General features: G+C 31.8%; 2 protein-coding genes across 7 annotated transcripts; one reads left to right on the top strand and one right to left on the bottom strand.

The window, feature by feature from the left end:
• Positions 1-721: 721 nt before the first annotated feature.
• On the bottom strand, positions 722-3059 carry LOC8261871 (60S ribosomal protein L36-2). 2 transcript variants are annotated; one of them, XM_015728193.3, is made up of 4 exons: positions 2906-3059; positions 1570-1674; positions 1084-1283; positions 722-914 (listed from the first exon to the last, which is right to left on the bottom strand). In XM_015728193.3, the coding sequence occupies exons 2-4, from the start codon at positions 1669-1671 to the stop codon at positions 884-886; spliced, it is 333 nt and encodes a 110-aa protein (XP_015583679.1). In that variant the 5' UTR covers positions 1672-1674; positions 2906-3059; the 3' UTR covers positions 722-883. The 2 variants fall into 2 exon arrangements, with proteins under 2 accessions (XP_015583679.1, XP_015583683.1); XM_015728197.3 differs by having other exon boundaries at positions 2902-3043.
• Positions 3060-7186: 4127 nt separating this feature from the next.
• Positions 7187-11797, top strand: LOC8261872. Of its 5 annotated transcripts, none has more exons than XM_015728973.3 (6): positions 7187-7293; positions 8233-8943; positions 9151-9209; positions 9601-9729; positions 9939-10074; positions 10408-11797. In XM_015728973.3, the coding sequence occupies exons 2-6, from the start codon at positions 8239-8241 to the stop codon at positions 10726-10728; spliced, it is 1350 nt and encodes a 449-aa protein (XP_015584459.1). In that variant the 5' UTR covers positions 7187-7293; positions 8233-8238; the 3' UTR covers positions 10729-11797. The 5 variants fall into 5 exon arrangements, with proteins under 5 accessions (XP_015584459.1, XP_048230136.1, XP_015584458.1 ...); XM_048374179.1 differs by having other exon boundaries at positions 7199-7293; positions 8061-8943; XM_015728972.3 differs by having other exon boundaries at positions 7201-7293; positions 8103-8943.
• The last annotated feature ends 2237 nt before the right edge of the window (positions 11798-14034 follow it).

Below are 14034 nucleotides of genomic sequence, written 5' to 3' on the forward strand. Positions count from 1 at the left end.
AACAGCATAACAGTTATCCACATTAACTTATAAAAATCATCTGGCATAATCAATCAAATTTATCGCATGAAAAAAGAAAAATATAATCTATCAAAATTACTAGTGTTCTGCTAAGATTAACTTAATAATAAAGACATTCACAAGCAAGCACTGCATGCTAGCTTCGTTAAAACTTCAATAGAAAATGCTGGGAAAGAATAATCAAGTCAACGTTTATTAAATCCATAATCCAAATTAAGTCTCTAATGATAAGAATAAACCACTCAATAGCCCAGTTCAAAAATAAAGTCAATTCAAGAACCCAAGTAATGGGCTTTTTGTGGATTATTTATAATGTGATCCTCACTACTACTAGAACTATGAAAGAAAAATAGAAAATTATGTAGCAGCACATATTGTAGCTATGGACTACTTGTACAGATTGCTCAGAAATCCTTTGCATTCTAAGATAAATCAGATTCCGGTAGATACAGAATCATTAGCAATTCAAGGATTTCATCACAGCACAAAGGAAACAATAATATAAATAAACACCCTGTAGTACAAAAAGAAAAGGGCTGGCCCGAGGGCTGCCTGCTCCAGTTCACAGTTACTGGCAATTTGGAAGTTCATAAAATTGTGGGCAGCGAGCTTCACCAAGTACAACTACTATTAGTTCAACAAACTACCGGGACAAGATCCTACCATAAAACCAAGACTTTAGCAGCAATGAAAAAACCAATCAAAGAAAGCTCAATGGTTGATGTAATTGTATAAGCAAATATTTGTTCTGATTACAAACTAAATCACCGGCAAAATTTCAAAACGACAACAGGCACCAACAAATTATCACCCCCAAATGTTGCATCGAAACTTCAAGAAGAATGATATCTGGGCTAAATACTCATTTCTTTTTCTCTCCACCTCCACCAGCTCTGAAGGATTTAAAAAGGATGAAAAGCATGTTATATAACCATAGTGAATTAATTAAAAAAATGAGAAACTCGATAGAAAATGAAAAGTTGTTCCTAGCAGACAGCATTTGAATTAAAATTCAATGACAGAACATGTAAAGCAGTGTCAGAAGTCAATAAGGCCAATTACCTCATCTTCCGAAGGACAGAAGACATCTCCTCACGCTTCTTCTTGGCTCTTTTATGAGTACCTAGCTTTCTCTTCGCCACCTTTAGTGCGCGCTTATCTTTGCCAACCTTTAGAAGCTCTGTGATCCTCTTCTCATAAGGAGCAAAGCCAGCTACCTCCCTGATGAGGCCCCTGACAAAACTAACTCTCTTGCTAGTTTTCTATATGAAAGTCAAGGCAACAACTAGCATCACTAATATAATATATCCATCCCACACACATTTAGAAAAAAGAAAGGTCATTAAAAGCACAAGAAAAGGTTTCGAACTCCCAACAAGAGAACAATCGACAACAGCATCACTGAGCAGAAAACAAATGGATACTATGTGACAGTCTCTTATCTCTGAATACCAAAGTCATATACCAATAAAGAAAAAAGAAAAAGTTAAGTTGACGCCTAAAAGGATAAAAAAACTGCTTGTATGCACCACAGGGAAAACAACTCACCCCTTTTCTGTCAGAAGGACGAGGAGCCAACTCCTTCTTTGTCACTTTATGTCCTTTATTTAGACCCACAAAGAGGCCAGAATTAGGCTGTTTTGATGCCATTACCTTGAAAAGAAATGAAAACAAAATTATAAAAGCCCGAGCCATCAACATTCTACATAAATTTCAAATTTCAAACAGAATCTATATACATCGGAATAACGAGGTCCAATGAGCTATTTAATGATCATAAAACATGAATTCAACAAATAAGCATTTTGAAGCAGAGTTGTGAAAACATTGAAGTTTTAGCAATGCTACATAGAGCAGAAATGTAGCCATTATCAATTCAAAAGTAAACAAGACCATAATATCTCCTATTAGAAACTTTACCATTAAAACTATTTCTTCCCCAGCAATTGAATATATGATCTGATATCAACACAAAAAGACAGCCTATAGCAATTTTCTTTTTGCCTGAACCCAGTCTTTGCATGGATCACAGAATAACATCTATGCAAAAACTAGGTCCAAAAAGATTGTTAAAAAAACTAAAGAGGCATATTTAAAACAATATACATAAATAACTACATAAGTTTAAAAAATCCCCAATGGAGCTGATTTTCAATATACTTTATCTGCTAAATGAGACCCGTCACAAGGTGCACCTTGATTTTATATAGCTCTAAAATAACATGTAATATGAAAATTAGCAATTTATACAATTGAACATGTAAGTTGTAATCTCACAGATACGTATAGTACAAACTATATAAATAAAAACAAGAATCCACTGTATGATGAGTCCCATTTAATAGATCAATTATATTTAAAACAATCACAAGTTTGGCATTATATTTTGTTTACCCACTTGTTTTGAAAGGAAGAAAAAAGTCGTTATTCCTATTACTACCTTAAACGTCTCGCAGTATCAACTTCCCTGAAATTCACTACATCTAGAATCTGGTGGCAGGCCAGCCTGCTGCCAGGGAATTTTTTTCTTTTACAAAATCAGTTCCAAACCGGGGTGGAGCAACCATATAAAAGAGCACTTAGCACTGAAAATAAACACACTCTCTAACAGCAAAAACTACAAACGCCAAAATACTCTTTCGTGGAGAAAGATTACAGAGAATCATTATCAGCCAAACCAAAGTGTAAAGAGACAAATCAAACTACAGGCTGGACAAATCGCCATGCTATTATACATACTAAAAACAACAGGTGTCAAAGAAGAGTTAGCAAAATAATAATCATATGACAGATCTAACCATGCATTTGCAACTTCTATCTCAATGTAACGTACAGAAATTACGAAAATAGTGACTGAGCCACACAGAAGGAGTTCCTTACTTACCGAAAAGCTCCACGAAGATTTTCGCAAAACCTCGGAGCTAAACTGCGAGAAAACAGGCTACCCAAAAGAGACTGCGGCAAAGAGCCCTAGGGTTCTAAGTTGATGGTTGGACAATTTAAAGGAGGGGTAATTACGATTTGGCCGTCTGATTTTTCATATTATACTACCCGGAACCCAACTTTTAAATATTATATTAAATCTCTTTATAGTTTGTATCCAACTCGACTTTTTGGTGGGTTTTTTATTAAATTTCTGCTCAAGGTAAAATGGTAGGACAAGAATACTCTCCAATTAATCAAATAAATTAGTAATTATTATTTTTCCTATGATATTTTTCATATTACACTAATTGATCCCTTACTTTTTAAATATTATATTAAATTTTTTATAATTTATAATAATATATACTATTCTCTTTTTTGTTAATGAAAAAAATATAAAAAGATAAATTTATAGAGATTTAGTATAATAAAAAAATAGAAGGATTAATTTGTATAATATAAAAATTTCAAGAGGCAAGTAGTGATTTACTTTATTTTTTGACTTAAAAATCAAAATAATAGAATAATTAACATAATAAAGGATTAGTATATTATTATAAATTACAATGGGTATTTAATATAAATTTAAAAAGTAAAATCCTAACTATTACAATAGGACAAATTGCAATTAACTCTTATTGTCAATTAGATATGTTCACAGGCTTGAGTATCTGCCCAAGCCAGCCTGAAAATTTTCAAGCTAAAAACACATACTTTTGACGTTAGGCTCACCCAAGCAAGATCCTAGAAAGCCTAGTTATTTTTCGAGCGAGCTTATAAATGGTTTTTCTTTGAAGCCAGTCCATACCGAAAATTATAAGGTAAAATTTTTTATTTTCTTATAACAGTTAGAATTTGATTAGAATTTTAGAGTCGTATAGTTGGACCAAGCTAGGCTCGGGTATATACTTGAAAGATTCAAGCCTAATTAAGCCTAGCTCGAACTCGACATTTAAACATGTCTATTACTAGTATAACTATTAAATTAGTATGAATCAGAAACCATAATAAAAATAAAAATTATTTGTGTGCTTATAAATTTATTTAGGGGTCTATAAACACTTTCGTAGAGTATCATTAACCTTAAAAGAAACTCAAGAAATTTCGCAACCTTTATTTTCATAATTCATTTGCATTGTAAAACAAGAAATATTTATTTTATTGAAAAGAAAAAGACTATTTTTCAATGGCATTTTCTGATAAAGAACTAGTTTGCTATCTTACTATACAATAATAAAAGAAATGTTCAGTATTTTCCTTGACTAGGTTGCCGGAGAGACGAATTTTACTAGGGAGAAGGAAAAGAAAAAGCGTAAAGAAGAAGGCATAAAGCATCAACACGAAAGAAACCAACCAGCAAAAAAATATTGTTGAATCTGAAGATCAATGGTGGAGGCACAAAGACCATGCTATAATATTCTACAGGGTGATAGATTTTGTACAAGTAAAAAGAAGGAACAAAATATATTCAAGAACTCAGTGAATATTGTGTTTAGAAAATGGGTATGAAAGGAAGTATTGAAGCAACGAAAATTATAAGGCCTGCGAATGAAGGGAGATAAGAGAATTAATACTGCAAGTAAGAATGTTGGCGATAATAATCTTCAAAGCGTCTCACACATATCTTGAAAAGAATAAAGGAGTGATGATGCATGAGATACAGAAGCCACCAAACCAACAGAATTAGGAGACAATGTGAATATGATGTGGCTAGAATTGGTGACCATGAGCAAAGAAGGATAACTTGAGTCACCATTAACAACCAAGTGTTCCTTAATTGTTTGACGATATGAAATTGTTCCCTTTCTTCTTATAAGATAACGGTTTAAATCTGAAAATTTTCTTATATACATTTGGTCTATATCCCACCAAACAGCACCACATGAAAAATCTCTGAGCTAAACCTGCGAGAAAGACTATTATGAATATCAGACAATCCAAAAATATCAACATAAAAAAAAAATAATTTTTAGATGTTTGAACAAATATCTCACTACACCTCTAAAAGAAAGAGACTGCAACAAAGAAGAGCCCTGAGATTTTTAAGTTTATGGATGACAATTTAAAGAAAAAAGGTTGGGTCTAGTAATAATTTTAATGAATTTGGATCATTATCAAATGCCCACGTATTAAAAAGTTAACAACAATATTTCACATGTTTAAAAATTTAACTAATACAAACATACCATGTTTAAAACTCATTCTTTGTCTAGAATAATGTTAGGTGTTACTATATGTCAATATAACTATTTGGATTAGTTTGAACCAGAAATCTAAATCAGGCTACATGCCGATTTGGGGTCAAATCTAGAATCGGTCACATTCGGAATTAGGACCGAATAGAGCCGATTCAATATTTATTGGGATCGGAACTGGCAATTCTAGTTCCGAGCCAACGATTTCGATCCCAAACCATCTATTTTAGAAAATGAATGACAATTAAATAGTAAAAATATTTATTATAATATAATATAAAATATTATTTTAATTAAGAATAAAATTAACTTTTTATATATTAATGATAATACATATAATAAAATAAAAATTATAATAACATAAATAATATTAAAGATATTTTATGAATAAAAAATCAATAATAATAATAAATAAAATTTATAAATGAAAGAGATGAAAGAGATGAAAATTTGTTAAACCACACAAGCAAATGGGTTTTAACTTGTGGTGTAGGAAATGATTCAGGAATAAATAGATTTTTAAAAAATAGGTAAGTTGGCGTTTTACTCTTCTAAATCTAAAATCTTAATTTTTTTGTAAGAAAATTAAGTTCAAGTCATTTATTTCTTAATTTATTTTTAAATTCTTGTTTTAGTATGTCTGAACCGGTCAAACTGAAATCATGAACTAAAAACGACTTGAACCACCCATTGAATGATTATGATCTAGTTCCAGTTTTCTATTGAATCATGAACCGCTGGTTCTTGAACTGTGGCCACCCACCCCTACAAAAACCAGAATAGAAATAGAAATTAATGGTATGCTTATAAAAAGATTTGGGGTTCTCTAATTACTTGCTTAGAGTATCCTCAATCCAAAAAGAAAAACCCCAAAAATATTTCTAAAAATTTACTTTCACTAATTCATTTGCATTGTAAAACAAGAAAGATTCATTTTCTTAAAAAGTTGAAGAGTCTTTTTCAATGGCAATTGCTCTCTTACCAGACAATAATAAGGAAATATACAAAAATTTATTGACCAGATTATTGAAGAGACCAAGATTACTAGCAAGAAGGAAAAGAAAAATCATCGAGAAAAAACAGCAACATAAAAGAAACTGTTGAATCTAGTGATCAGTGGTGGAGCCACTAAGTAGAAGGTGATCAAATCTGTACAAATAAAAGAAATTGCCAAAAATATTAGCAACAGAAGTTATAAAAAGTGGCGGCCGCGCCGATGAAAAGAGACAGGAAAATTAATACTGTAGGCAAGAATGTCAGTCACAATAATTTTAAAAGCGTCGAATACAAATTTTGAAATAAAAAAAGGAGTAGTTGATGATGATGTATGAGATAAAGAAGCCATGAAACCCACATAATTAGAAAACGATGTAAATATGAAATTGCTGGAATCAGTGACCGCAAGCGTGGTGGTAGGAAGAAGGATTATGCGAGTAAGAATTAACAACAAACTGTTCCTTATTTGTCTGACGAAATGGAGCAGTTCCCTTTTCTCTTACAAGATAAGCTAGAAAAATGAAAAATGACGATGATTTGGAGTTAGTTAATTAGTTACTCACAAATATTTGCTGTTTTTCTTTTTATCTACTTCGTAGTTGGATTGATCTGTCAAAATGCTAGTAATTGTTAAATATTTTTTTTCCATGAGAAAGACAGTCTAAATTTGATTCATAATGTGACTGCATGTTTGCATGGACCTGTTGCTTCTGTGTTACTAAGATGTTCGGTGGTCTTGTTTCTCGAATGGGATCTACAAGTGAAGGAAATTCATTTCTTGATACTTTACAGGTTAATTGAAGAAGGCTACCAGTCTTCTTTAATTCAACAATCTTTCCAGTCAAGCCTTTTTTCTTTTGGACATGGAAATGATAGTAAGAGAAAAAGTTACTAAAATTCTTAACTATTGAAGGACAAATTGGATCTGGGCTTTGTGCTATTGTTTAGAGTAATAACCCAACAAAAGGCTACGAATGGCTCCCAATATTGGGCCTAATGACCCTAACATAAACTCTTTTTTTGCATGTTTTAAATATGAATGGTAGGGCCAAACACAGACTCTAATGATCAAATAGAGGACAGGGAATCTGAGCATTAGATGTGAGTAGATTCTTCTTTGAGAGAACTTGAGAAGTGAAATGGGTTTGACTAGCAGGTATTTTCGTTCTTCTCTATCTATCTACTCCTCTATCATTTATATCTGCCAATTATTATTCCTTTTTCTTTTTATCAATTATCATATTTCTTTCATCAATTTTGGTTGGTACAATGCTTGCTTATTATCTCATCACTAATTCTCATCTAACAGTCAAAATTCGAAAGTAAGCTCCAAAGAACCCAACTTTTGCAACACTAAATAATACCCACCAAAAACTAACCGAATACACCTCGTATTGTTCTTGTATCTAGATGCTGTATAGTCTTTTGTAGTACTTATAGATAAGGTTTTGCTTTTCCTTTGAATTTGATTATTTGTTTCAACTAATCCTTTGTGTATGCAAAACTTGAGCTCTTGATCTTCACTGTTTAACTTCCTAGGTACCCTAGAGCTGTGTGATAAACCCTTTTGTATGCTAGTGAAAAATGCTTTTCATTTCAACATTTTGGTGTTTTGTCTGTTTGACTGGAAGTTAGGATTTAATTCCCTCAAACTTCGGTTTTTTTTTTTTTTTTTCTGTTAAACTCCAAAGTTTTCCTGTTGTATTTCGTTAGTACTCTTCAGGATTGCGTTACCAGTCCGGAGATTCCATTGCTATATATCTATCCTTTTATTACCAACTGAAAGCTTGGAATGGTTATAGAGTTCTTTTGAATCTCCTCAACCATGTGTTTTCATATTATCTCGAATCCGATCTTTGGTTACTTACTTTAACAATCGATTGTCTATTGAACATGGTTATAATTTTATTTTGAATTTTGAAGGCCTAATATTCTCCCCAATCAATTTCACAATCGTCATTACAGCTTTTCTTGGAATATTCATTCTACCTTCACAAGCCCATCATTCATTGATGTATTCCGTTTTTCTCCATCTGTATATTCCAATTCGAGGTATGTTTCTTAATGTATACATGTGAACATGCGTGAATCATAGGCCTCTATGTCAATCCTCTGCGGCCTTCCAATTCTTGAATGTGTGTACTGTCTAGCATGTGCTCGTTGGGTATGGAAAAAGTGCCTGTATAATGCTGGCCATGAAAGTGAGAACTGGGGCCTAGCCACAGCTGAAGAATTTGAGCCTGTTCCCCACCTTTGCCGCTTGATTCTGGCTGTTTACGAGGATGATCTTCGAAACCCACTTTGGGCACCCCCTGGAGGTTATGGCATCAATCCTGCTTCAGTCATTTTGAGGAAAAATTATGAAGAAACCGGGGGATGTTCTACTCCTTACATGATTTACCTTGATCATGAAAATTCTGATATAGTGTTGGCTATTAGGGGGCTTAATTTGGCAAAGGAAAGTGATTATGCAGTTTTGCTTGATAATAAATTGGGACAGACTAAGTTTGATGGTGGTTATGTACACAATGGACTACTGAAGGCTGCAAAATGGGTTTTTAATACAGAGTGCAAGGTTTTGAGGAATTTGGTTGATATGAATCCAGATTATAAATTGACCTTTGCCGGACATTCTTTAGGGGCAGGAGTGGTAGCATTAATGACAATGTATGCAATTCAGAATCAGGATAAATTGGGGAACATTGAGAGAAAGAGGATCAGATGCTTTGCTGTGGCTCCTGCTAGGTGCATGTCACTGAATTTGGCTGTGAGATATGCTGATGTTATCAATTCAGTTGTGCTACAGGTAGGATCATCACTTTCTGTTATGCTTGTGCAATTGGGTGTCAGAGTCACATACTGGCAGCCATAGTTCAAATTTACGAAAACTTGCTATCATAAACATTTTATCAAAATGGCATATGGCATTATCTAACTGATTGAGTCTATCACTCTATCTTTGCTTAGGATAATATTACATCCTTGGATCTAATATAAGCATTGAATGAACCAGGATGATTTCTTACCTCGGACAACCACTGCTTTGGAAGATGTTTTTAAATCACTTTTCTGGTAAAAGATAGTATGTCTTACTCACCTTTTCATTCTTCGTTACTCTCTCTATCCTTTTTTAGCATTACAAAATCTGACATGTATTATGTTGAGTTCTATACTACTCTAAAATGTTTCCAGTTTTCCAGAATGCTTTAATCATCTTGTAATGTGCCAAAGAAAAGAAACTTAAAGAGGAGGTTTTTTCTTTTTTTTTTTTTTTTGTTTACAAGAATGATTAGCACATCCCAGGTTTCTGTAAATTACTTCTTTCTTATAGCTCTATGTTCATAAGACTATTAAGAGAGAGTATGGCTCCTGTTTTTGTAGGGACTCTTTTTTAAACTGTGTACTGAAATCTTTAGTATTTGGATAATGTGCTAAGCAAGCTGATTTCCTTTTTTTTATATAGTTTGCCTTGTCTGCTATGCCTAATGTGCTTGAAGGACACTTGCACTCTTGAAGAGAGGATGCTCAGAGACCCCAGACGGCTTTATGCACCTGGCCGACTATACCATATTGTTGAGAGAAAGCCCTTCAGGTAAATTTCAAAGGTTTGTTAGATCGCTTGGTCCATTTACATTGTTTAGATTTAAAAGAAAATTGTGGGAAATTCTTATTGCTCCAATTGCATCTCAAACTCTTTTAGGGTTTCTTTGAAATAATAGCAAATCAGTTTATATTTCAGCTTATTATTTCTGATCTTAATGCTTTCTGTCATTCACTCCTTATACTCTAACACGACTGCAGGATAGGTAGATTTCCTCCAGTTGTAAGAACAGCAGTACCTGTGGATGGTAGGTTTGAGCACATAGTTCTTTCATGCAATGCAACATCTGACCATGCCATTGTCTGGATAGAGAGGGAATGTCAAATGGCTTTTGATGTAAGTTCCTGTCTCTACCTTGGAAGTGATAGGACCTAGTGATTCCAGGGTTTGGTTTAAATTGAGACTGCCTTTGTATAAAATGATCCGGTTCTGCAAAGTTGATTGAAATTTTTAAGTCTTGGTGTAGTTTTGTCATCTGTTAGATGAGTCTGATTGAAGGAGCTAGATCAGCTTTGGGCTGAAAATTAATGGATTACAGAATGTCTGTTATACCAGTTTCTGACAGAATGCCTTATAAAAGCGGCTCGGTGCTGTTACTAGTAATTTGGTTGATTGAAGTATTTACTTCTTTTGCAATAGAACTGAAGCTCTGTTTTTTTTCTTATTCAGTTGATGCTGGAAAAAGACCATATTATGGGCATTCCGATAGAGCAGCGGATGGAACGGGAAGAGTCCATCGCACGAGAACACAGTGAAGAGTATGAGGCAGCTCTTCAAAGGGCTATTGCTTTAGACATTCCACAAGCCTACCCATCTTCTCCATATGGAACTTTTCATGAAATGGCAGAAGGGGAGACTTCTGGCAGCTCGAGGGGAGGAATTTCATTATTGTCATTTAGGAAATTAAAAGAACATTGGGATGACTTTATAGACCGGCTCTTTGAGGTGGATGAGTCTGGTCGCATGGTGTTCAAGAAGCAAGTCTCATGAACCCTGAAAACATTTCATTGTGGTAAGTAAGCTTGCAAATATCATTCTTTCATTTATTGACGTGTTCGATGAAGCTTTAATTTTGCGCCTGTTGATGGCTTGTCAAAATTTCAGCCATAAAGCTGAATAAAATCAGATTTAAGGGGACATTAACCAAAGTCTAAAGGGAGAAGGAAAATTGTTTGGATCAAAGAAAGTGATTCCAAGAAAAGAGTACCAATATAAAGGCTATTCAAGTTGAGCACATCCAAGAAACTAGAAACTCTTGCTCTCATTGACGATCTTAAGTTTCTGAATTATACATAAACAAGAATATCAAGAAACTTACATCTAGTAGCCTATCTGCTGTGAGTATGTGATTTCGTCTACAATGGTGTAGCTTAAAATTAAACCAATGGGAGACTGCAGGATTGTTGTCTCGATTCTGGCCATTTCAGGATTGCATTGAATCGAGCTGCATTAAGTACTGCTACTAATGAACAACATCCCACCCCCCAGGTATTGTGTGGGGAACAGCAATGCACAATTTGAATGGGCTCCTTGTTGCTATACCTGGAGCTCAAGAACTGCTTTCCCTCCGGTGAAAATACAACACATCAATCAGTGTGACCCGAAACGAAAATCTTAGAGATCGATCATGCGTGCCATTTTGAAGGTTTTCTCCCTTAGGTGGTGATGCCTGAATCAGAAGCTATCGATCACCAACGTCAAGGCTTCTGAACCAAAATAAGTGATCAAGGTCCCTTGCATGGATCTCTTAACCGAATGATTCATTCAACTCAATTCAAGTACTTAAAGGCTTGTTAGATACAAAACGACAATGCTCCGAAGCCAGCGACAAGTCGTATCGTTCCCAGTTAGTTAGTTAACCAGTCATTGTGTATTTAATGCTACTCGTTTACTTCATTCATTTTGTCTATTTTCCTTTAGCTTTTTTATTGTCCCCTGATCTAATGTTAATATCGTCTATGTAATTGGAAGTGTCCCAATGTCTTTTGCCTATTCTGGGGGCATCATCTTCTACAGTTCTATATATATATATATGAAGTGAAATCAAACAATATTAATATATCCATGCATAGAAAACTTGCTCTATTTTTTCAAAGACACGGGCTACTGAATGGTGTTCTAACTTAATAGTTAGAAGTGAAGGTTAAAATTTAAGTACTACTAAATATAGAAAGACAAGTACAAAATTAATGTAATATCTAATATTTCATTTCTTACATCTTTTAGCTCCAAATTTAAAGATTCTTTTATATTTTAGTACTTTGTAATTAATTTATTAAAATAAATCAATAAAGAAGGTAAATGGTTTCAATTATTTATTTTAGGGTTATTTTACTAAGGTTGTAACTCATTTTGATGACTCATATTTACTAAGGGAGTCAGCATGTGATGTGTCAAGTTAGAGCAAACTTATTTGGACAATCGGCAACCATATCATGAAAAAATAGTCAAAATTCTCTTCGGTACTCATAGATATAATAAAAATAATATAACAGATACTAAAAAGAAACAAATTAAAGATTTGGTACCAAATTGAAATAAGTAATTAAGGATTGGTACGAGCGGAGCATCTTACCCCTTTAGTAAAATTTATTTTACTTTTTAAAGCAAATGAAATTTTTATTTTATTTTTATGCAAAATTTATAAAATAAGTTTACTTTATACAAAATTTTTTATTTTTTAATTTAGATAATATTTTAAGTACAAAAGGTAGATTTAGAATAAATAAAGTGAAATTTTTTTATTTTCATTTGAATATAAACATGTCTAACTTATTTTCAAAATTTTGTTAAAATTTAATTATAATTTTATTTTAAAAAATTATGACAAATAAACATAAAATTCTATTTTCAATTATAAAGATTTAAAATTTTTTTCTAAAAAATTAAGATAGTTTTCTCTAAATTCTTTTAATTTTTGGTTTTTAACATAGGGATCCAAACAAACTGAATTGATGGTTGTTCAATACCATCAATTCTCGGTCCCCAATATCTCTAGTGGAAGCCGATATCCGCTCTGTTCCTTTGTCGATACCAGCAAAAACGACTAATTTATGGACCCACGTTGTCCTCACCTTTACCAAGTAGAAAGCCTACTGATTTTACACTATCAAAATCCTCCGTGTTTGGACACATCATATTTATAAAGGAATTTTTTTATAAATGTCACAAACACATCAAATATTTATAAAAAAATCTACAAAACATTCTAATAATGAAAATATTATAATACAAAATTTTATTTATAAAAATATTCTATCTTATTTTCTTCAAAATAACTAAAAATAACACACACAAATATCAAAAATAAGTAAAAAAATCTAACATTATGAGATTAAATACCAAAAATTATTTGCATATATCAATTAACACAAGAAACCGATTAATAAAATTGATTTTATAAATAATTCGACATCAAAAACGTTATTCTCAGCAAATAAATATATAAAATGGGTAATTTTGAATTTTTAGAAAAAAATCTTTAGATTCAACAATGTGAAATTATTTTTTGTAAAATATTATTGTATTCTGGTCGATTTTGAGATACAAGAGGTGAATACACATATATCTATAATTATTTTACTGATTTAAAAAATAAAAAATATATTTTTAGAATCATATCTAAGAAAAAGGAAAAATCCTGATAAAATAAAATAAAATATATATGTTGGATATAGTTTGAAAAAAAATGTATATGTTCGGTATATTTTGACAGATATAAAATCTAAAATATATTAATTTTTGTTAAATAAATTTTATTTAATTTTATGATATTAGCGATGAATAAATAAATAAATAAATCTAAAAGGTATTTTATTTATTTAAGAATTTGGAGATGCATCAAGAATATCATAAATGAAAAAGAAGATAAATTGCTACAATGTGAAAAAAGTATATATTAGATATATACTAAAGAAAAAAATATATCTTGTATAATTTTTTACATACACCAAATAAAATATATATTAATTTTTAATTATATTTATGTTTAAATATTAATAATATCAAATATCAAATTCTTTCAATATTAAAATTTAAATGAATAATTTAGTCAAAATTCATAGTATTTACAAGTATTTTAAAAAGCGAAAAATAATATGAAATATTTATAAAATAAAAATAATAATAATAAAAGGTATATGTTTAATAAAAAAATAGTATACATTAGGTAAACTTTTTTCAAATAAAAAAAAATGCAAACTCAAAAAAAGATATAGGTTTGCCAAATAATAATATATTTTAGGTATTTGAAATTTTTTAAAATAAAGTAGAATGCAACTTAAAAATTACTCAATA

This window comes from Ricinus communis, chromosome 1 (assembly GCF_019578655.1).
Source record: "Ricinus communis isolate WT05 ecotype wild-type chromosome 1, ASM1957865v1, whole genome shotgun sequence".
Lineage (NCBI taxonomy): Eukaryota > Viridiplantae > Streptophyta > Magnoliopsida > Malpighiales > Euphorbiaceae > Ricinus > Ricinus communis.

Coding starts and splice junctions, on each gene's coding strand:
- LOC8261871 (XM_015728193.3), bottom strand. CDS start 1,671: ATGGCATCAAAACAGCCTAATTCTGGCCTCTTTGTGGGTCTAAATAAA. Junction 1,284..1,569: donor GTCCTTCTGACAGAAAAGGG/GTGAGTTGTTTT, acceptor ACTTTCATATAG/AAAACTAGCAAGAGAGTTAG. Junction 915..1,083: donor TCTGTCCTTCGGAAGATGAG/GTAATTGGCCTT, acceptor TAAATCCTTCAG/AGCTGGTGGAGGTGGAGAGA.
- LOC8261872 (XM_015728973.3), top strand. CDS start 8,239: ATGTCAATCCTCTGCGGCCTTCCAATTCTTGAATGTGTGTACTGTCTA. Junction 9,210..9,600: donor GTTTTTAAATCACTTTTCTG/GTAAAAGATAGT, acceptor TTTTTTATATAG/TTTGCCTTGTCTGCTATGCC. Junction 10,075..10,407: donor AATGTCAAATGGCTTTTGAT/GTAAGTTCCTGT, acceptor TTTCTTATTCAG/TTGATGCTGGAAAAAGACCA.